Genomic DNA, 24,054 nt, shown 5'->3' on the forward strand with positions numbered 1-24,054 from the left:
GATCGTTTTGCTCCAATATCCTGCAGCATGTTGGCAGCATCCTCACACATACAGTAAGATAGACCTGTCTCCCTCTCTCTCCCTCTCTCTCCGTCTGTTTGTTACTCTCTCTCTCACTCGCTCGCTTTTTGTTCCAGCTGCAGAACAAATCCTGGCTTTCCTTCCCCTGCTCTGCTCTACTCTACATCTCTGCGCCTGGAGACACACACAAACTTTAAGTGTCATCACACAGCGACACACACACACACCTCTCCTGGAGTTCCTGCTGAACCAGAGGAGGAGGAAAGAGGCCGGAAGAAATTGGCTTAAAGTCCTGCAGCCGCCTTCGAACTGCTGGTAATGTAGCGCTAATGTCTGTCTGTCCTCAGCTCCTCCCCTCTCTAAGTCTCTGTCTGTCCGTCTGTTGTACTTGGGTTTGTAAACAGTTGTTTCATTGCTGGAGAACATTTGGAGATTTGTGGAGTGATAAATGAACTCTTTTCAGGTTGAGCATAAACACCGGTTACAATAATAACTCACTAATTATCAAAGTAATGCAAGAAATTCTCTGTAAATAAATTACAATCATTTAATTACTGAACAAAACAGCTTCCACGACGTGGGCTTGATATCCATGTGGATCACAGACCTGGTTTACACCTGTCTCTTTTAGTAACACAGGAAGCAATGAACGACTCCCGTGTTATGCTGGTTGGAATAAACATATCATGCTGCTCATCGTCTGAAGTTGTGGGCGTGAAGCAAGTCTTTGCTAGTCAGTCTTTTTCCTTGTTGTTTGAGGTTAGTTTGGTCTGTCAAGGCCCCGTTTTGCTCGCTCCCACTGTGCTGCTACAGATATGCATTTCTCTCTGGTTTAATGTGTTTCCATTGTGTGATGCCAACTTTGCAGAAGAGTTCCTGGAACAAAATTCGTCACACTAAATACAACACTTAGAAGTTGGTGATTGTGATTAGTCAAAATGATGTGAGATTACATCGCAACAAACCCAGCCATTACTGCTGCGTCCACTCGAAGGAAATGAACTGGACAAACCAACATGTGCAGGCACTGTCAGAGCTGCAGACGATAGTTTGTACTACTGTGTAAAAGATGACGTCAAAGTTTAAAATGCCTTAAACCTGCTTTATTTCTTATGTCCACCAGGGGGTGACTCCTCTGGTTGCAAAAGACTGCAAGAGCTCAGTAAATAAATACTTTCCTTCATCACTGTCGGTGCATTTAAATGTTAGAAGCTCGGTGAGCATGTGCTGCTTTTCTGTGTCAGATATTTATGATATATACATATTTTATAGAGACTCAATATTTCCAGGAGGCAATGGGAGACATGAGAAACTAGAATAAGGATTTTTCAAGCTTTTCTGACATTTTATAGTAAATATGAGGCTTAGAATGGGCTTTTGGTTGGTTGACTAAGCATGACAGTAAGCTATTTATGACCATTTCATAAACAAATGTCTCTAATGTTTGAGTCAACGAAACCCCAAACAATTAAATTGGTTCGAAAAAAAAAAGAAAAAAAAAAGGGAAGGATGACGGGAGATTTTCCTTTGGATCTTCGGAGGTCATAAAAATTTGTCTCTGCAGGAAAAAACCCTGTAACTGGTCAACATAAAAACACAAAAATGTTTGTTTTCAATGAGCTATAAGTGGTGGCAAGTCAGGTTTTGGATGTCAAACAAGCATCGGTCATTTCAGACTAATAATCTTAGTTTGAATAAACATACATTTGCTGTCCATAAGTGGAGTTTTGCAGATTATGTTACTGAGATGTGACACCAATGTTTAGAGCTGTCTTAAGGAAGTTGCTAATACAATAAGCAGAAAGTAGTTTGCATAAAATATTTGCAATAAAAAGTCAATACAATTCAACTTCAGTTAGTTTGGGTGATTTCTCCAAATCCAGTGGAATGTTTTCGGAAAGCAAAGAGCTGTGGACCAAAGCTCGAGCTTTAAACACTGTCTGGCTTCCATTAATCCATAAACACACAGACTCCTGGTTATTTTTATCCTCTGCTGCTCATATTGGAAGTCTCTCCATCTGAGCCTGCTCATCCAGAAACTGAACTGCTGAATATTTTCCATCTCTTTCCCCTCCCTCCTGTTTTCTTTCTCCTGTCTCAGCTCACATTGGTCTCTCTCTCTCTCTCTTTGTTTCCCATTGAATCCTCGTTTCCTATTGGTGAGGGCTGATGTGAGGTGGGAGGGTCTCGGAGCTGAATGTGATCAGACCTCCAGTCCGCAGAGCTGCAGACTCAAGTTTTACTCCATCCTAAAGGAAATGTGAATGATTAAAAGAGGGAGGGCGTATGTAGGGGATCAGATGAGCCTCTAACTGTGACACGTGTGATTTTCAGTGAAACTTCATGGGAGATGTAGTTTTTAACAGTGGTTAAAATTCATTATCTAATTTCGCAAAAATAATAAATTAACTAAGATTTAAGGGCATGTTTTGAAGCTTTACCTTTCCCACCAATTATGTTCCATCATAAGACTAAATAACATAACACATACTCTCACTGTCATGTTCAAGAAACCTGTTTGAGATTATTTGAGCTTTGTGACATGGTGTATTATCCTGCTGGAGCAGCCATCACAACATGGGTTGTCTGTGGTCAACATATCCATCCCTTAACATCACATGTAAGCTGTTTATCCCCCACACCCTTACAGCACCTCCACCAGCCTGAACCGTTGATATGAGGCAAGATGGATCCATGCTTTCAGGCTGTTAACGCCAAATTTTAACCTCCACCTGAATGTTGTAGCAGAAATCGCAACTCAGACCAGGCTTTTTTTGTCTTATTTTGGCAAGCCTGTGTGAATTTCACCCTTGGTTTTCTGCTCTTAGAGATGACTGTGCAGGAAAATTCAATTAGATCAGCATTTTTGGAGATAATGTGACCATCCTATCTGACACGAGCAATTATGCCACATTCAAAGTCAATTAAATCACCTTTTCCCCCCCATTCTGATCCTCAGTTTGAACGTCAGCAGGCCTAAATGACTGACTTTCTGCCTTGTGACTGACAGTTGGTTATTTGCGCAAACAAGCACTTGAACAGGAGTACCTAATAAAGTTGCCATGAGTGCAATATTTACCTTCATGATTCCTTTTAATTAAAATGTCCAAATTGTACATATGTTTGCAAAATGTGGAATAGATGCAACGCCACACCTCACCATAAGTGACAAATATCTGAAACTCCACTTTCCTTCGAAAGTATAAACTATTGGGTGTCTCTCATAACTGTTAAAGAAATACATATTGTCTCTCATATGCAGACAAATCTGACAAATATCACCACAGTCAATCAGCTTCAACATTACTCCAGCCCAGAGGGTGGCAGTAATGCACACTGACCTTTCTGGTAACTGGTAATTGGAAATAAAACTGCTCACCAAAGTTCAGACGGGTAACTAAAACTTGTCATCTTAAACAAAACCTTAATAAGTCAACAGGGAACACAAAGGTCTCCGTGTATGGACGGGTTTCACTTGTACCACAGTTTGTTCCATACAGATTTGTAGTGTTTATGTAGCATTTTTTTTTTTAAAAAGTACATTTTATTTGTCCTTAAAATACAAACAGAGGAAACGGTTTCCAGCTGATTTTAACAATACTTTCAATGTGAGCCACATATGGTAAATGTTTGGGTCAGTGTTATTAGTCCTAAAACTGGAGCTGGATTGCAGCAAACTTTTTTTCTTTTTCTTTTTAAATTAAATCTAATATCAGCTATGTGGACTGGTCTAAAAACTGTAATAATCAGGCTCAGAAGTGATCTGAGCCCAGAGCTTTATTACAGTTTTTGTGGATAATTTCTGTTTTCTTTCGAATTAAAGGTTTAAGGACATTATGAGGACCTGACACATGATTCAGGCTTTTGGTTGAATATACGAAAAGTTCACCTGGTGTTTATTTTGACCAAAATGGAGGCGCCACATGTGGAAACCTTTCTGCTGCAAACATGTTAAATTAATACACCGAAACAAAACAGATACAGAAATGTACCAAAAACAGATGATGCGTACAAGTCTGATTGTAACTACACCAGATGAATTTTCTGGTTTCTCATAACTGAAACGTGCAGAGATCTAAAATTAAAAAGCTCAGAGCAATGACAAATCAGTTCTAAATAAAATAATCCCCTGGCATTTATTGGCTGAGAACAGAAAACAAGTTGTCTGTCTGGACAGCAATCAGAGGCTCATATGATACAGAGAATTGCTTAAATCTGCTCCATTCAGAGGGGGAATCAGACAGAAAAACAAACTATCAGGTGTGCGAAGGTGTGTTTTAGCCTCAGATCTCTATGCTTTAATAATGACAGGACTGCTGTTTATAGACTAGTCATTACACACATACAGGGAACCAGCCATTAGGACCCCAGCCGAGAGCTATATGAGGGACAGAAGCAGTGCTGACAGCTCTTTACTGAGAACTGCTGCAGGTAAAATCCTCTCTCTTTTTGTGTTGTCTATTTTTCTGAAGTTAGAGGTAAACATAGATCTGTCTGCTTGACTTCAGTTACTTTACCAGCTGTAGGAAGTAAGGATTTAAATTCTCAAGCATTAAAAAGATGATTTAAATTAGGAAAAATACTAAAACCAAAAAGAAATCTTTAAAAAAGGGGGGGGGGCTTTTTTAGAGCTTTGTAATTTTTCTAATTCGTATATAGCTGAAAAGTGGAAAGATAAAAGAAAATGGGTGTAGAGGGAGATGCAGAAGAACATGAAACAAAGGTCGCATGTTGCTCTCAAAACTTGGACATCTTAAACCCTGAAGAATTTATAGTTTTATATTATTTATTTGTCTTCAGCGTATTCCTTTAAGTAGGTGGACTGAGTATTAAATCAATTCTATATCAAGTTTATAACAGCACGTGTGCAAAACTTTGCAGCTGTTTGTATTTGTGATGGGGGTTTTTTTTAGTAAAAAAACCAAAACTTTTTTGTGCGGAAAAATGTCCTTTTATTTGCTTATTTAACACTGTTTATTTTCATACTGTCATGATAAAAAGCATGTTTATTGATAGTTAGATCTTATTAAAAGGGAAAAGTACTGTGTAGCAACCTCCACCTCAACATAGTCTGCGCTGCTCTATAGGGATGAGGTGGTGGCTGGTGGTGGCCAGTCTGTGGCTGCTGGTGGCCTTGACCATCCCTGATGCTGAGGCCAGAAACCGACCACGAAACCAGAATGGTGAGATTCTTAGAGGGAGGAGGAGGAGGAAAGATGGACAAGGTGAGACTTTTTTTCATTCAGGGTAATTTTTTTTTTTCCATCAATTTAATGTTTGTGTGACCAGTACAGAGATTTTTTACCGTAGCAAAAAGATTTGAGGGAGGTGGAGAATGCCTAGTTTCATTAAAAATGAAAAAGCACCAAGAATAGATAAAGTGGTTTTAGCAACAGTTATAGCAACAGTTACAATTAGAGCTGTTGTGCTGAAAATGTAATAGGTGATCTCAAAGGTTTTGAAGTGATAGTAGAGTTGACAGGAGTGGAGTTTGGTCTTCATGTTCTGAATCATGTACTCAAGCCCTGGATCTTTCTAGAAATTTCTTGGCAGGGGTGCTGGTGAGAAAGATAAAATGTAACATGTAGTGTGTTTGGGCATTAAACTGTCTTTAACATGTCAGTGCCGGACTCATGGTGCATCCACTTCTAAGAAATGGACATCATGTGTCTTGTCTCCACTACTCAGGCACACAGAGCATTTCATGTAGTGATAATGTTTCTGAAGTGGCTGTTTCCTGCTATGTGCTACAGTCATATTAGCCCAAAAACCAGTGATTCCCCTAGAAGGGCAATGTCTAAGGTTCTTGTGTGAAAACTGCTGTTTGCTGATGCAAAAAACCTATTTACAAAAAAAACCCCTCACAAAAACAGAAGATATGATGTGGAGTCCCACAGGGCAGCCTCCTGGGTCAAATATTATTTTAAATTAAATGTAAAGGCCTGGACCAGGGAAATTTTAGCTTTCAGTCAGTCTCAAGTAATAAACTCACTGGGAAACAAGTTTAGCTTAAATCACAGTGTCAAAACAACCAAAAACATCCCCATGTTTCTAGAAAGAGGCACATTAATATGACCAGTGGTTGCAGGTTTTGGCCGGGCTAGAGCGGGGCGAACTAGACCTCTGAAGATCAGACTGGTTCCTGGTCCCAGCATCCCAGTGGTGCCTGTAGAAGGAAATGCTCTTCTCCAACAACCCTATAAGAACATCCAAGAACAGCACGCCACCTACAACGTCATCCCAGGTCAGTGAGACAACTCTGCTAATCCATGTTTATGCGACCAATAATGTAACAGTAACGTAGGGTTACTGTTACATGGATTAGTCGATTCACACATAGGGTGTGGATTGACTAATCTACTTTACTAACAAATATCCCAACAAAGTGTACAGTGATAAAAAACCTTTAAAATGATTCACATTTCCAATAGGAGATGGATTAGATGCAGCAATTAGAACCAAAGTGGACTTATTAACACAGCAGAAGGAAGTTTTTCTTAACACATCCAAAACAAATCACAAAAAAGAACAGGTAATAAAATCTTAAGTGATATAATAAAAAACATCCAGTTTTAGTGAAGCTGCGTGTATGAGTCCAGTCAAACAATAGCTCAGCTCAGAAGCTCCATCCTGTTCTCATAACGAAGCTGCCCGTTTTTACAGCACCGCAATTTAATGACAAATCATCACATTCCAAAATGAACAGAAGGGAAAAACATCTGTGGGAAAAGAGGTCGTCAGAGAAGTAGACATGAAACATCGCACACAGCGATGGGGACAAAGGCTCCAAAGAATAACCTCAAAGCCATGTGGAAACCCTTCAGTTTAACACATTAAAGTCAGTATTATGTAATTAGAAGGGAAGGTAGCAGCAGCAATCTTTTGTTGGAAGCTACCAGGATTTTTTAATTCTTTTTTTTTTTGCTGTTGTTTTGGGTGTAAGAACAAGTCTCTGTTTAAGTGACTGTAATGTAACAGCAACAATCAGACTGCAGTTTACAGTAGCAAGAAGCTGCTCATTAAACCAGTGGACTTTCCACTGAAGACTGGGAAAATAAAAGATCTCTGACCAGATTTCTGAAAGTCACAGCATTTCAGTGTAAAAGGTCCTTCTTAATTTTGGATGTATTTATATTTCAAGGTCCCCTTACTTTGCTTCCTTACCTTGCTTTTTCTACAGATTTACTCAGGGCGAGGCCCCATTTATAATTCACAAGTGTTCAAAGTGTATTTCCAAGTCATGTGACTGTATTAAGTGGTCAAGGGCAGAAAAAACTGGAAAGAAGGACTTTGAGTTATGCGTATTTTACATTCTACACAGGGAGCATTTACTTTATCTTAATCTATTTACGTTCAACAGGTTGCCGGCAACCTTTTCAAAATTAGGCCAAGGTTAACAGTAATCTGAGAAGACATCTAGTCTGATTACTTATCGTCTGGGTGTAGCAGCAAACGTTTTAAAGTTTGCAGTGTACCTCAGTTCCACCAAAGCCTGCTTATACATGACTGGTCAACAGAACACTGACTGAAAACAGAGTATAACTAACTGTTTACAGAGATTAGGTTGAATCTCTGTAAATTGAAGCAGTCGTTATGGGATTTTTGTCTATCTGGCCCAGCAAATTATAAGGGTTATAGCAAAGGAAATCCAACCATCATGAGGGCTTAGGGTGCACCAGACTTATCGCAGCATTCTCCTGAACAGTACAACTCTCATAAAACTCAGATAAAACCTCAGCATCAGTGTTGGCATAACAATAGAAGTTGTAGAAGCAAGAAGCAAAGTGATCATGGAGTTTTTCAAAGCTTTTTCAAGAAACTCATCTTTTCAAACTGCTGCACCATCTCCCGCAGTATAATCTGGAAATCTCTGAGCTTCTGGACTGATATACCACTAAAAGTAAAAATGACACCATCATACACTCGTGCCTTCAACCTGGCCAAGCTGAAACAACACTAAAGCATGGCTCATATCAGTGGATGTAACATCACTTTTGGATTGCACCGCCTTTTGCAAGGATGACAATAGCGGTTGTAATGGGGCCTTATGCCTTATGCCGAAATGCAGCAAGCTCCCTCTCCCCAGTCACCTTCTCCAGCTCTTCTTAGGAGATACCTAGCTGTCGTCAGGCCAACTGAGAAACAAAGTTCCCAGCATGTCCTGGACTGCCCTGCGGCCTCTTCCCAGTTGGACATGCTTACTGAGGAGGTGTGCAGGAAAAGGCTTAGTCAGATACTACAACCAGGTGACTCCAAGACCAAAGAAGTGTTTCTGTTATATTTTTGTGTCATTTATAACTTATTATAAAAACTTGTATTGGTTTTAACTGTTGTCCACTAATTGTGCTACTGATGATAAAAACAACAAATAATATGCTCTGAATGCTATAGGATGGTGCCACATCACAGTGCTTACCAAGCTAACCATGCTATTTAATCAAAAACCTGCAATTTACTGAGCAATGTAGAGAACAGTGACACCGAGACAAAGTTTTAAAGAGAAAAGCTCTAAAGTATGTGTGCTCGAGCTGAGATGACAGGGTGACAGTCTCACTGCTCACTGTTAAAAGGACAAAGATATTAGGGAGACCGTATTTAAGAGAAATAACCTGAGCCTCTTAACTACCTGTGTCCCTATAGACGTAACAAAGAGCATACCATTAGAAAGGATAGATGACAGACAGAGCTAACAGGCAAAAAAAAGAGCCTCTTCCTGCTGTATCATAGTGGTTTACAGTCTTTTATACTGACTCACTGCCAGCCATAGCCTTGTCATGTCCTTGGTCTCATGTTGAAAGGTGAAGTTAATTCAAAGGGAGGAGTAGAAATGCTTTGTCTGTTTTTTATGGTAAAGTACAGGCTTTAGATTCGACTAGACGCACACAGCAATTATTGCTGCTGAGGAGCATGAAAAGGGTCCAGGATAAAGTTGTGTCTGGCTCTAAACCTTAAATCACTGCTCAGCTTTGTTCAGTGACTCAATTTGTTGTGGTTCTGTGTTCAGTGAAAATAAGTTCCTTTGTTTGAAAACTAAATTGGTCAATCAGAGGTTTGTTGGTGGGATTAGGAATGGGGATGTCAGCTTCTAGCACCAGAGCCAAAACAGTCACAACATAAAGTGCTGATTAGATTTTTGCACCTCTACAGGTTACTGCAAGTCAGACAGATGCCCCATGCACTCCCCAAACAATATGGGGCCACCTTTCTGTAAAACTAATGCGGTCAAAAAGTTCCTTGAATCAACCCACAAAAAATGGCTGATGTTCTCTTTAAAGTCAACTTCTTGTGCAACAGTGCTCCTGGAAGTCTTGTTTTGCACTTTTAAGTTTCTAAATCTCAATCTCCAACTTGCAGAAAACATACACTTCTCTTCCAAACTGACCTAATTTTCACACAGAGGCTCCCCACTGCTGATGACACCTGGATTTACAGCTGTGATCCAGTAGTTTCTCCACATTTTCCTGTAATGTCCCGAGGCTCTAAAGAAGAACATACAGTGGAAATGCCCTGAATTGTGCTACAGTGTGCCAGCAAACAGCGCATTATAAAGTCCACTGTTTGGCCTCACCACCTGTCCCACTTGGCTAAAGTGAAAGATCAAGCAGGGGTTTAGACAAACACAGGAATATAATCTTGAAGGGCAAGTCATCCAACTTTAAATCAGCAACATTTTAGATTTTCATGAGTAACTTCCTTGAATTTTCTGGTGGCATTTTTACTAGAACTGCTCTCTTATTTAGGAAACAAAACTACAACAGGGAAGAGGCTAGGAAACTCTTTCAATATGAAGTAAAATAGTGTAATCTCTAAGCAGCACTCCATGATCCAAAGTGTTTCTGTTATTAAGACATGATTCACAATGAAAATGTTTGGTATCTGAATGAAAAGAAACCACATTTGGTGCTTCTTCTCATTCACCACTATGTAACAAACTGTCACCCACTGCTTGTTTGATTGTGTTGAGTGACTGCTTGCAGGCTTTGTAATTATGTCCAGTTGTTTCAATGCTAATTATACTTTCAGCATCTGCACAGTTGTTGTGCAGAAAACCAGAAATTTTACCATGTGCCCACGATGGCGAGGCTGCAGATGTTTCATAGAGTGTTTTATGACTGTGTGTGCTCACTGCAGATGTCAAACGCCAATATACTACAGTAGCAGTCATGTTCTTGCCCATAGTGCGTGTCCTTATATGGGAACACTGCAAGGTCTTAATGTGTCTCAAACATTATTTGCTAATGTTAAATGTACTAATGCTTCTAGATAATATAAACATTTCATAGTTTGATTTCAATTAATTACTCCTGACATTACTGTCTCTGTGTTGTTTCAGGTAAGCAGGGCCAGTGTGTGTACCAGGGTCTGACCATGTTTGACCAGGCCGTCTGGTCCCCAAAGCCCTGTGTGACTTGTCTGTGTACCGGAGGGCGGGTGGTTTGTGATGAGAGCACCTGTCCCGAAATACACTGTCATTTCCCCTTCACCCCTGCGGGAGAGTGCTGCCCTGTCTGCATGGAGCCAGGTAGAAACACAACATGTGACACAGCCATGGTACAACATCCAGAGGCAACAGAGATTAACACCAAGGTCCCCTCAAAACCTAAAGGGGACCTACTAGAGTAACTCAATCAATCAATCAATAATCCACATTTCAACATGTTCTATCAAGTTCTATCTGCTACCATCTTATGAGTCAGTAGACTCCTTTCTTAAAATGAAACTCTTGTGTAAATTATTCATTATATCAGTTCTGAACGGAATTGAAACACTTTATTGATGCTGAATAATTTCCATCTCTGAGGCCTCAGCATGTTGCTTCCTGTTTCATCATGGCTTTAAAAATGTGGTATGCACATTTTGGATGTGTGAACACTCATGTTGTGAGAGTTTTACCATGTCTGTATGTTGGGACATAACACATGTTGTTCAACATGTCTGGGATTAATTTTGCTTTACTGTCAATTCAGATCATCAGAACAAAGACAAATGAATGTGGGACTAATATGAGGTGTAAAGATGAGATGCTGAGTAATATTACTGGGAGATCTGTGGAGATGCTGGAGGCAGAAAACAAATTGTAAAAGAATATTTGTAGTAAAAACTTTTAGCAATGAGAATATAAGTGTTAAATGTAAATATATTTTTACACTGTAATTTTTTGAGTTGCTAATGTTGGGGCAAATAATTTTCTACCTCTGCATGCATGTGCATCCTTTGTTGTAAATGGGAAACTTGCCTTTAAAACCTTCTAAGAATTATGTGAAAAATAGCTGAACTGACACTAATTTTTCGTTGCTCATATTTTTGCATGCCACATTGAGTGCATATGTACACAAGTACAGCAGAAGAAAACCTCTTTTCTATGACTTGAAGGTCATAGAAAAGGTGTGTGTCTCTACCTGTACACGTGCACCTTCTGTTGTATGTATAAAGTTTACTGGGAAGGAAGCTGTTTTATAGCCAGAACAAAAGTCCAATTATAGTTATTCCCAAACTCACTGAAAAACCTCAGATGTAAGTTTGTCTCTTTGATTTTATATTTACTAAATGATCTTGTTAACACAAACTTTTTGACTATAAAACAGCACAGGTGCTGGACAAGTGAGCTAAAGTTGGTCTAAATCAGGAACAGTATTTTGCTGCATGATGTTTTCCTTTCTTATAAGATGACAAGATTATAAGATTATAAGATGAAAATTTAAAGAAACCAACTAAGCACAACTATGAACTTAGGAGATGCCTAATCAGAAGTATTTAGGATGTCTGAGCTAATTTGATTCCCCACAAATGTTTGAAATTGAACACAAAATTGGACTCAAAAGATAAATAACAGCCACAAACACTGTCAACAAGGCCAACATCAGGTGGTACAGATATTTTGATGAGGAACTATCCATTGTTAAATATAACCAACAATTTTTAGCCCAAAGTTGATTAGCCTTTTACAAAATGAAACCGTCTCGTAACTTCTCTTATTTTCATGACTTAACAAAAACATGAGACACACAAATATTCTCATATGGATGTATGTTTATGAAAACAAGTCTATAATCCATATTCAGACTTAGGACCAGAATGCACCAGTAGCAGCAAACACCACAACGACTGACTTTATCTGACTGTGATCACATGTCTTAGACTGGTCTACAGCAGCAGTCTGCTCTGTAGCTTTAACAAGCTGGTCTGAAATGTAGATGGCTGTTTGTTCACAGCACTAACACACAGCCGTCTGTTTGTCCATCTGCTGTCTGTCTGTCTGTCCACCTATCACCATGCCTGTCTGTCCCCACAAACCTCAATCTCCATCCTGTCTCCTCTCTTTTATTGCGGTTTCTTTATTTTTCCACTCTACTTCTTCATCTTTCTCTCTGTCTGTATCTCCAACTTTTTTTTCTTCACTCCTCTTTTCCTTCCTGTCACCTTCCCTCCTACCCCTTGATGGGGTGTCCCTCACCACCATAACCCCCCCCCAGAACCTGACCTCAGCCTTGACATTTCTGGTGACTCCCCAGTTCCCAATGACCCCAGTGATGTCGTGACTCCACTGACCCAAGAGGAGATCCAGAAAATCCTCTGGAGGGAGGCAGAGCAGCATCGTGAGGAGGAAGAACGCGTGAAGAAGAAGGAGGAAGCGAGAAGAAAGAGAAGGAAGCAAAGGAAAGAGCAGGAGGAGAAACAGAGAAAGATAGCTGAGGAGATGAGAAAGCAGGAGGAGGAGGCACTGAGGCTGCAGGAAGAAAAGGAACTGGAGGAGTGGAGCAGGCAGGTAGAGGAGGAGCAAAAGAGGAGGCAGGAGGAAGAGGAAGATAGGAGACAGAAGGAGGAAGCAGAGAGAGAAGCAAGAGAGAGGGAAAGGAAGCTAGAGGAGGAAAGGAAAAGGCAGGAGGAGATGCTGAGGGAAGAACTTTTGGATTTAGTTGAAAAGGAGAAAGAGAGGCGCGAGGAAGAGAACGAGAGGCGCGAGGAAGAGAACGAGAGGCGCGAGGAAGAGAACGAGAGGCGCGAGGAAGAGAACGAGAGGCGCGAGGAAGACAACGAGAGGCGCGAGGAAGAGAACGAGAGGCACGAGGAAGAAAAGGAGGAGCAGGAGGAGGAGGTGTGGCTGAGAGGAGATGTGTTTCAAATGCTCCCAAAAGAGCCTGAAGAACCTGAGGAACCAGACCTCCTTCCTGCTCCGATTCCAAGACCTCCAGTTGCTACAGAGGAGGAACAGGTAGAAACCGAAGAGACGGGAGAAGGGGAGGATAGGGAGATCATAGCTGTAAACAGAGGAGGCCTTCCTCCAGGCTGTGACATCTCTGACGTTACTGCCACATGTGAGAATGCCAAACTCACACACTTCCCTCCTCTGGCCATTCCTGAGCTGAAATCTCTCAGTCTGGAGGGTAAGTCAACACCGGAGACACAGAGTCATTAAAGAAAACAAACCCTCAAAACAATCTCTGAGGATTTCAGAAGGATGTATATTATCATTAGAGTTATACAAATACGTGTGAAACACTTAAAAAAGAAGCTTCAATATTATGTCAACCCACAACTCAGATGAAGCTTCTTAGCCTTTTTTTTTTTTTTTTTTTTTACAGTAAGAGAAATATAAACTGATAATACTCGCATTAGGCTAATGATTGCAGAGGATCTGTACTGTTGCAGTTGAATGCAGTGTTTAATCAGTGACCTTGCATATTGGACAACCGGCAACCTGTAGGCTAATTTAAATATTCATGAACTTTTTTAAGGTGAACTTTTTTGAACGTTCATAATATTTTCATTGTAACATGTTACTGTATTTCAATTCAGTTACCCAGTGTGTTTCCCTTTGCTTACTTTATCATAGTCAGTGTCGGCCCAACACAGACTTAAAGCATAAAGTTGTCATCGTGTATATGTTGTCTTAGCCTTGTGACATAAACAATGCTGGCCTGCAAGACAACAATCACGTATAATCCGTTTACAGTCAAAACAGCAGCATCTTTTACCAAACAAACAACTAATGCGCTGCTAGGTTTGGAAAAAGCAGACTTGCATTATTAACATCGATCATCTAAAGCTGCTAATAATCTGAAGTTTAACAAGAGAAAGGCATGACCACTGCCACCTAACAAGTGAGAAGCTGGAAAAAACTTTTAGTTTGCCAAATTAGTATCACTTACCAACCTGGAGAAGGGATTTAGAAACTAAGACTCCAATTAAGAAAGCACACAGAAACAAACTACAATTGGAGAAATCCTGTTGTCAATATTAACCATCTGAACTTGCTCTGACCCACAGGCAACAGCATCAGCAGCATCCCAGCAGGAGCCTTTAATGGAATTCCTAACCTGGAGTGGATCAACCTGAAGAAAAACAAACTTACTTCTGCTGGCATTGATGCTAAAGCCTTCAAAGTAAGTCATAATAAAACTGAAAATGACTGAAGCCCTAGCTTTTTTTTAATCATCTGCCAGAAATATAACAATGGTTCAAGTAATAAAGTTTAAAGGTGGGTGTGCAAAGACATATGGCCAACTACAGTGTAATATAATCAACTCCACGGAGAAAGAAAGGTGTAACATAATAACAAAATCTGTAGGACTTAGTAAGATTTTTAGCAAGTTTTTTTAATGAGAAGGAAAGTGAATGTCCTGCTAAACCTAAAAACATCTGTAAAATATGTAAATACCAAAGAGGAGGTGGAAAGGGAGAAGGAGGTCTGCGTATCTGCTTAGACTAGCAGTAGGAAAAAAACAAACAGACCAATGGAAAATATCCGAATGTGAAAAAAGTAATCATCTAAACATGTTGCATTTTATTAATAAATGTGACAAATGTGGAAACAACATTAAATGAAAAAAACAACAACAAAATTTTAACTACAAATTTAGAGAAGGAAAACAATGTATTTCTATAATAATAATAACAAGGATAATAACTTGGTGGCAGCCTATTTTTTCTTTCCAATACTTATACCTGCGTGTGTGTGTGTGTGTGTGTGTGTGTGTGTGTGTGTGTGTTTATTTCAGGGTCTGAAGAAGCTAACACGTCTGTATTTGGATGGAAACCTTTTAGACGTTGTGCCATCTGACCTTCCCCCGACCCTGCAGGAGCTGAAGATCAATGAAAACAGACTGAGAGGGATAGATGAAAACAGCTTCCAAGGTACTGCTATCACATCCTTTAATGACATCCAGCTGGTGTTTCTTTGTCCAAGAAGTCAAAGTGAAGTACCACAGACATTGATTTGGCACTATGTAAATAAAACTGAATTGAACTGATATGAAATCTCCTAATAGTTTGACCTCATCAATTACATGGCCTGTAGGACTTCCAGAATCAACAGGCATCCCTGAGCACTTATTTGGGCAGCTATAAATATAAATATGATCTTAATTTACATTAATTTTATTCATCAAATAAGCATAAAGGTGCATGTATGGAATTAGTGAAATCTGATGAAAAACACAAAAGTCTGCCCTAAAATAAGGTTTTATGAGACTTTTTCTCCCTGTAAGTTATATTTCTAGCACAGTCTTTGCTGCTGCAGGATTCTTCTATAGATTCCCATTCAGGATTCCCATGTCTGTCTCCTATATTGTGTCTGGTTACAAACAACCGTTCATTGTTTTAAAATTCCAAATACACATTGGTTAATTCATGGATTGCACAGCTCACAGTCAAAAAGAAAGTTAGATCCTATGTATGGTTATTCACCTCTAAACACACTATTCATCACAAGTTTATCTTTTTTTTATCTTTAAGATCTGAGCAGCCTGGTTATTCTGGAGCTGGAAGGAAATCTGCTGAGTGAGGGGAATGTAGATCCTCTGGCCTTCGCTCCCCTAATCCAGCTTTCCTACCTCAGACTGGGGAGAAACCATTTCCGTACTGTACCACAAGGCCTTCCCAAGTCATTGCTGGTAAAAACAATATCTGTTTCCTTGACTCTGTGACTATCTTTCATTCCTCACACTGGGATACATCCCTGGCCACATTTTTGACTTATTTAAAAGACCCCTGGGCCTCATATTTGAGATGAAATAGGCTTACATCACTTCCAAACATTGGGATCTATAAAAACAAACTTGGCAGCCAAATGCTCGCAGCTATATGGAAACTCTAACCTATATGAATGATATTTCGGAGACAGAAGAAACTGGAAATGCAAACTGCAGAGAAGTGAATTATATGTGATGCCTCTCAACTTATACACAGTATTGCCAAAAATATTCAATCACCCATCCAATCTTTAATATATTGAAACGTTTGTTCATAAAATTTGTGAGGTGATAGACCTTAATATTCACATGTAATTCTAAAATCTGTGCACACTGTTAAACTAGAATATGGAGGCTTTAATCAGCTCATAAGCCTTTTTGAAGTGCAGCTGGCAAAGAAATAAATATACACAGCTTTCAATAAACCAACCCATAACATAGTCAATGATTTTTTCTTTCACATTGTCAGAGTAGCTGAATTTACTTTTTGCTGAAGTAGCAAAATTTGGGGGTCTGATGTTTAATTTCTGCTTCTACCTGTGGGAAACCATTCCACCCAAGCAATTATGGCCTTTGGCTAACCACAAACAATGCAGAACACCAGCGGCACAATGCTGCTGTAAACCTACCTTAAAACCTACTTCATTTTATGACACTGGAAAGGTTTTACTTACTCTCTCTGCAAATCCAAACCCTCTGATTGTTGTTATATTCATCCAGAACCAGAGTATAGTCTATCATTAACATGTTTCTCTGCTAAATATTCAGGGTTCCAGGGTTTTGTGAGAGAATTTGGCTTTTGAATAGTGAAGAGTTAATGATTATAATTAAAGGTTATGCGTGGTGGTCACACTCCTGCCTGCCTTCTCATTTTACTAATTAGGCTGAACAAACACAAACACAGCTTTGGCATGAATTATGCATTTACAGCCTTAAACAAAGTCAGCAAGAACAACAAACCCATCTGCCAAGATCTCTGAACAAAAACCATCCAGGAAACATATTTATACTGATTGCATGTGAAATTAGGAACTCACGGTAACATTGGATCCCACTGTAACGTCCTCATAAATAGTTTCTATTATGACCCTCATGTTGCCAAATATTTTGTTTTATGTTTTTCCATCTCTTAGGAACTCTATTTGGAGAACAACCTGATTGAAGAAATCTCAGAGACAGTTTTCAATCAGACCAGCAATCTGAACATAGTTTCTTTAAGACACAACAAACTGGAGGAGACCAGGATTGCTCCCCTGGCCTGGATCAACCACAGGTCTGACAGAAAGAGAGGCTATTACCCCCACAGTAGTGTTACTTCAGCTGTAATTTTCATGGTCTCTTACTGTTAGTAATTGTTTTCTTACTGTTACCTTCTCTGCAGATATTTGGAGTCCATTGACCTTTCATATAATAAGCTTTACATGGTTCCTTCATATCTACCAAGATCTCTAGTTCACTTGGTGCTCTTGGGAAACAATATTGAGAGGATACCTGGTAGGTGTAACTGGATTTTAGAAAATTAACTTCTACAATACATAAGTGGTAAGTGCTAGCTACTATTTAGGCCAGTTTCTCCAACACTGAGAAAGCAATGCACAAGCAACATCAGAAGTTTGGGTTTTGCTATGCTCTTTCTGATGGTACGGGTACTGGAAGCGGTCAAATGTATTTATTTTGATCTTTTATTACCCATCGTTTATTACCCATAAACAAACAAAACAATAAATAAATAAATAAAAATATAAATAAATAGCATGGTCAAAGTTAACAGACTACTTTAGAATGACTAAATGATTTGCTGTGTAGTTTAAGGTGAGCTGCAGTTAACACTTATTAAGACTTGTACAGGTAGAGTTAAATTATTGTACAAGATAAATTATTTTCTTACCTCCACAGGTTACGTTTTTGCCCACATGCAACCTGGTTTAGAGTACCTCTACCTCTCCTACAACAAACTGGATGGAGAGGGGACTGAACCTGAGTCGTTCTTTGGGGCCTACCACTCCCTTGTCGAACTGTGTCTGGACCACAACCAGCTGGTTGTTGTGCCATCTGGCATCAACGAAATGACCAACTTACACTTCCTCAGACTCGACAATAACATGATCAGGTACGAAAGCACTATTCATAAATACGCATGGATTAATTTTGAATGTTCTAATATGTATACTTTTTAAACAGTTACTTCCTTGAAACACATGAGACTGTCTTCTTCATAATTTGTTTATGTTGACATCATTTTTTGGCACTGGGCGTACTGTTACAGGCAGAACTGTACTGTTATGTCTGCACTAACTAATTATAAAATGGGAGCATAAATGAGGCTTAAAGAAGACACCTCTTAACAGCTCTCCGTATTTGAAACTCTCCAGTCCATCACTGATCAGTTATAAAATAAGAACAATTTCAAAAATGTAATATTAGTTTGCTAATTTTTACATGTTATTTGTTTATGGGTTTTTTCCCCAAATCAAATGCTTTGCACAAACTTCCAAGACAGTACAGAAAAATTATTACTATTGACTTGATTGGTACAATGGCGTAACTAATAATTAAAATTAAGACTGATGGTATAATAATGATTTGCATCATTTGCTCCGACTTTAATATGATGACCAGAAATGATTACTGATGTATTTATTTACAGAAAAAAAATCAGATAGTGATTGATAATCTCAAAAAACTCATTTAAGTAAGAAAAGGAGTCAGGAAAAAACATAGGTGATTAAACACAGAGCCACAAAGTCATTTAAGACCAACAACAAAGCTCCTATGACAGACATGAGTCTGACTGGATGACTGACTCATTCAACACAGACTGCCAAACAATATTATACTGAAAGTTCACTGGATGGAGAGTTGTCTTGACGACAAGAAACAAAACAAGTTGATTCATAGTTCCACCTAGGAGTTGCACTGAATCACCTCATTATGCACTCACAGGTTTCTTGTGCCGTGCACACCAGTCCAGGTCGTGGCAGTGTGTTTTATTTGAAATGACCAATTTAAACACTGTGCTTTGGTCTGTCTTTACTGGCAAGAAGGCTAACACTGCAGGTGGGAAATTACAATCAGACTTGAAGGAAATATTGCTAACTATTCTAACATATGTGGTGCAATAAATACACAAAAAAACCCTTAAAAAATGAATGAATACGCACAAAAGTTTAAAACCTTGAAAACAGACTAGAAATGTATGTGTATGTGTATAAATTTCTTCTTAGAAAATGCTAAGTGAGTATTTTCTTCTTTTGGGACATGTTTAACTACACAAAGAAAACAAAAAGATGGTCTGCAGTAAATGCAACATGAAGTGAAAAGTTATATACTCATTATTTTGTCCAAATATTAATGTCTGTGTATTAATAGTTTTGGTGATTAATGAACTCTGTAACAGTATATCTTCTGCATATCAGTGAATTGTACATTAAAATGACATAATGTTTCCCAGAGGGAGCATATATGCAAAAATATACTTGGGCACAGATCAGTACTTTGTAGAGCAACTCCATAATCTGCCAGTTAACACGTAATGGAAAAAAGTTTGTTTCAGCTATAGGGAATAAACATGAATCTATATTCTCATGCTATGTCTTCAAGGAGTATTCCTGATGAAGCCATCTGTGACCCAAACCACAGCGGGGACTCCACCTTGGTGGCTGTAAGATTGGAAAACAACTACATCGACCCCCAAAAAATCTCACCAATGGCCTTTTCCTGTGTAAGATCTGCATCAAGTGTGGTCTTAAAACCTCAGAAAACCAAGTGAACACACATAAACAAAATAAAAAACTGAGAGACAGTGGACTTTAATTTGCCAAAAGAAGTCAAAATCTCCTTTCATCATTTTTCTGTTACTAATATCATACAAAATAAAAAATAAACCTAAAAAATTACTCGAAAACGCATTAGTCTGATGTCAAAATCTGACACACAGTTTAAACATTCAAACATGGTTACTGTCGTATAGCAAGATGCTATTTGAACATTTTCTACAACTTTAGACCAAACACATGGTTTGGTATCTGGTAAGCTGTCCTGCTCTGTCACCTGGCCCATCTTAAACTGGTCTGAAAGTGACAGAACGCATCTGTCCGATCTCAGAAAATCTTCTTCTTCTACTTTCGGCTGCTCCCTCTAGAGGGTCGCCGCTGTGGATCACTGTGTAAAAGGGAAGGAATTCACAGTAAAATGAAAATCCTAATAAAGAAATGGAAAGAATTCTATGAAGTGCGACTGCAAGCACAGCGCATTATTTTTAACAACCTCAGCACCTTCATGTTTCATTTCTCAGCTGCAATTCTTCCACTGCCTGTTTTCATAAAAACTCTGACATGGAAAGCTCACACGTGACACATTCCCTAAGATGTTTGCGTTAAACCAAGCGCTGCTGGAGAGCCAATTCCTCAAACAGATCAAGATGAGATGTAATAACATGCCTGTTCCTCAACGTTTTATCTTTATCTTGCTTACGTGACTGGACAGGGCAGTGACCTTCCTCAAGTGTAGTCAAGTCTGATTTATGTTTGATGCAAAAATTAAGTGGGAGTCTTGCTATTGCATGTGTTATGATTTATAATTCAGCATCATCAAGACGAAAGCATCATATGTGATATTGAGCTTTTGTTATGGTATATCCTGCACAGCAACTGTTTCACTTCACTTTGTGGTTAAAAGAATTCACAATGAATTCACGATCCCTTACAAAGTTATGTCTGCAACTGTATCTGGGTTAACTTCTATTTCTTCTTATCCTGCTTTATATAGGATGTGTCTTAACATGGGTTTATTTAATCCCAAGTGGGAGCAGAGTATGCTGAAGATTTTATGGAAATTATGGCCAAACATTTCTGACTTTAATGCTGCTGCATGAAAATATCTTATTTTACTTACTGTAAATTTGTACTTCTGTGTTTTCTTTAAAATGAATCTTCTTCTTTCCCAGACACAGAAACACACAAGCCTTTTAGATAATTTAAACTCTTTTACTGTGCATCAGCTTTCAAGCTGTGCAAACTGTAATATAATGTATTACGACTGTGTACATGAAAGGCTCTTTCTACCTAAAGGTCTTAATGTTGCTTTGAAAAGCTCTCACTAGAGGTCCAAAACACTCAACAATTTAACAATTTACTTTAGATTTTTTCATTTCATTTCTTTTTTTTACAAATTTAAGATATATTTGAAAATTATATCCTTTCATTTGCTCTTGGCTGGCCAACATGCTTAAATTATATGAAGTTGGTGAGTCAACTTTATATTTTACAGTTTAGCACAATGTTATGATGCACGGAAAAAATAAACTTTAAGTTACCATTCCTGTCTGAGTGAAGTCTGCCTAAACCTAGTACCCTTTCAATGAAAGCACTTCAGATTTTGCAGTCACATGTTCTTCTTCTTGTTAATTTTTGGTTTTAACACCTTTTTGGCACAAACAGCAGAAGGTTAGTGATGTGTAATCTGGCTTGTGATCAACAGTTCACAGGTTGTTGTAATGTGCAGAAAAAAAGTCATATATTTTCTTTCAATTGCTTGGCTGTACTGGAGATTAACAAATGTGACCTGGACCTTGGGCGCAATTTGGATGAAGGCTCATTAGGTGATCACTATGTGCAAGTTTTTGTAGCAGTTTTTGTCCCTCTACAGAAGAATTATAGAGTGACAGACTGATGCTTCACCATGGCATATGCACAAAAATTCCAGTATTGATGTACAGTTTAGTGTGGATGTTTTAAATTTCTCAGCTGACATTTTCTGACCAAAGTTTTAACAGCTGCTCACCCAAATCTGCCACTATGGACTGCTTCTCTTGCGGATATCTATTTTAGAATGTAACAGGCCTCTTACTTGCAGCAGTGATGCAACTTGATAAACTGCATGAGTACCAGATGGCCAGGACTAGTTGAACTACTTAAAAAAAAATAATTACAAAATATTGCTGCTGTGGTTCAAACATCTGGAACCAGGTTCCACAAGCCTCTTGTTTCTATCTGGAACAACGTAGAATACCTCAAGTCCTTTTAAGATCAGTTGGTCCATGGCTCACACACCCAAATAAGTTAGATTATATTGCACTGGATCCCCTGATCATTTACACAGCCTGCCTGTCCAGGACATTTAGGAGTATTTTCATGTTATCAAATTAACAGCTTGGGCTTCAGGGAAAAAGTGGAGCCATGATGACTTTTACAGAATAAGAAAAAAAATGTAGTTAACCTTCCATTACATGTCTTTTAGCTATATGTAATACATATTTACTGAAAGCTGCAATTAACAGAGTTAGAAAAGCCAACCAAATCATAATATTTTCCTCTACAAGCCTGAGGTTTAGGATCATTTACTTCAGTCACAGACATCGAAAGGATGATTGAAACAGAAAAAAAACTAAACTGTGAGGAGCATAAAACCTCAGCTTCTTTAATGGTAAAAACCCTGAAAATATTAGATAATTGTATGGGGACTAAAATAAATTTGAATGAATAAAAGCAAACAAAGAATCACAAATGTGTGGTCAGTTTCTAAATGCCGGCAGTTGTCATCTGACTGAACCTGGAGCTGGAAAACTTTCCTCCCTTGAACTAAAGCTGAGATGAAAGTTTTTCCTGAGGGAGTTCTCCTCTGCCAACATGAACAGCTGCTCTGTTCATCAGTCTTGCATATCAAACACGTGAGTGAACAATCAAATACTCATTAGTCATGTGACCTCATCCATGCTCCTCAGGATGAGGAGATGTAACTGAAAAAGTAAACTGTAAAGTCATTCCCATGTACTCAGACATTTTATCAGGCACAAAAGATCAGTACAGAGCTGGAACTCAATTCATCTGATTTCTGTGATATAAAAATGGAAAAAAATGAAATTAAAAGGAAAACGAAGCAGCTTTTTATGTTTTTTTGTGAATAACAGTGTAACCCTAACTTTGTAACCTTGTATTTGTGAGACTGTGACTGTGACTATGATGCTTTTGTTCACTTGGCCAAAACTGAGATACCTACAATCAGCAGCCAATTTGTTAGGCACACCATTCAACTGCTCATTAACGCAAACACGTAATCAGCCAGTCACATGGTACAAATGTTTGGAACCAGGCTTAAGGACATGGTAACAAAGACCTGCTGGAGTTCAAACTGAGCATCACAATGGGGAAGAAAGGTGATGTAACTGAGTCTGACTGAGGCATGGTTGTTGGTGCCAGACAGGCTGATCAGAGTATTTCTGAAACTGCTGATCTGCTGGAATTTTTCTATACCACCATCTTTAGGTTTTACAGAGAATGGTCATAAAAAGTGAAAATATCCAGTGTGCATCAATTCTCTGAGTGAAAGTTATGCCAGATTTTTTAATGTTGATCCTAGAATTCAGAGGAGAATAACCATTGAGCTGATAGGAAGGTAACATTAACACAAATGACTACTTTTTACAACATGTATACGCAGAACATCTTAAGGTTCGATGGAAAAGACCACAGTGTTCGAGATAAGTCTGTGTCTTGCATGCAAACTATAGCAGCAAAATGTTGGTAAAGTACAGGATAAATATTCCAACACAGTGAAAAAACAAAAATTACTTAGTTTTAAGGGGTCATAAACTAAAAATGCAGGTGACCACTGACATAGATTTGGAAGTAAAACAGTGTGAGAATACCTAAAATATATTGTTAAATCACTAAATTCGGTTAGAATAGCAGTTAAATGTACTTACTAACAGTTACTTGTGAGCAAAAGCTAGTTTTATGAATAAGAATATATGTCACATTAAAACAAACAAGCAAAAAACAATAGTAGAAAAACAAACAATCAAAACACCAATAATCAATATTAGTGTCAGGTGGAACTGTGTTGAGGTGAGATCATGGTGGAGTGTGGGGATAGTGAACACTGCTCTGTTGTATAGCCTGGCTGGGTAACAGTGCCAGAAACAGGTAACACACTAAGTTGCAGGGTCACAGCTCTTTTAAAAATGTTTCCTGGCTTCAAAACGTTCCTGTGGCACTAAAGCAACAACAGCACTGAGGCAACTCTTTGGCTAGATGCCCTGGAAGTTGCCCCGGTGACTTACGGC

General features: G+C 38.8%; 2 protein-coding genes across 7 annotated transcripts in view; one reads left to right on the forward strand and one right to left on the reverse strand.

The window, feature by feature from the left end:
* On the forward strand, positions 1 to 22,839 carry ecm2 (extracellular matrix protein 2, female organ and adipocyte specific). 6 transcript variants are annotated; one of them, XM_039612200.1, is made up of 13 exons: positions 2 to 336; positions 4,370 to 4,452; positions 5,109 to 5,246; positions 6,110 to 6,265; positions 10,355 to 10,543; positions 12,534 to 13,406; positions 14,290 to 14,405; positions 15,021 to 15,156; positions 15,757 to 15,914; positions 17,126 to 17,265; positions 17,374 to 17,486; positions 17,889 to 18,102; positions 19,593 to 22,838. In XM_039612200.1, exons 2-13 carry the CDS (start codon positions 4,404 to 4,406, stop codon positions 19,759 to 19,761), a joined length of 2,451 nt encoding a protein of 816 aa, XP_039468134.1. In that variant the 5' UTR covers positions 2 to 336; positions 4,370 to 4,403; the 3' UTR covers positions 19,762 to 22,838. The 6 variants fall into 6 exon arrangements, with proteins under 6 accessions (XP_039468136.1, XP_039468134.1, XP_039468137.1 ...); XM_039612199.1 differs by having other exon boundaries at positions 3 to 336; positions 12,495 to 13,406; positions 19,593 to 22,837; XM_039612202.1 differs by lacking the exon at positions 10,355 to 10,543 and having other exon boundaries at positions 1 to 336; positions 12,495 to 13,406; positions 19,593 to 22,839.
* The window catches only part of LOC120440224 (centromere protein P), a 97,382-nt gene that overhangs the window by 4,094 nt on the left and 69,234 nt on the right, over positions 1 to 24,054 (reverse strand). The gene's annotated exons all lie outside the window — the stretch shown is intronic.

The sequence above is a fragment of the Oreochromis aureus genome, linkage group 5 (assembly GCF_013358895.1).
Source record: "Oreochromis aureus strain Israel breed Guangdong linkage group 5, ZZ_aureus, whole genome shotgun sequence".
In the NCBI taxonomy this organism is placed as follows: domain Eukaryota; kingdom Metazoa; phylum Chordata; class Actinopteri; order Cichliformes; family Cichlidae; genus Oreochromis; species Oreochromis aureus.

Bases quoted from the DNA above. Each gene is read 5' to 3' on its own strand.
- ecm2 (XM_039612199.1), top strand. From the start codon at position 4,404: ATGAGGGACAGAAGCAGTGCTGACAGCTCTTTACTGAGAACTGCTGCA. The intron at 6,266-10,354 runs GTCAGTGAGACA...GTGTTGTTTCAG, and splicing joins CACCTACAACGTCATCCCAG to GTAAGCAGGGCCAGTGTGTG. The intron at 15,157-15,756 runs GTACTGCTATCA...TTTATCTTTAAG, and splicing joins AGATGAAAACAGCTTCCAAG to ATCTGAGCAGCCTGGTTATT.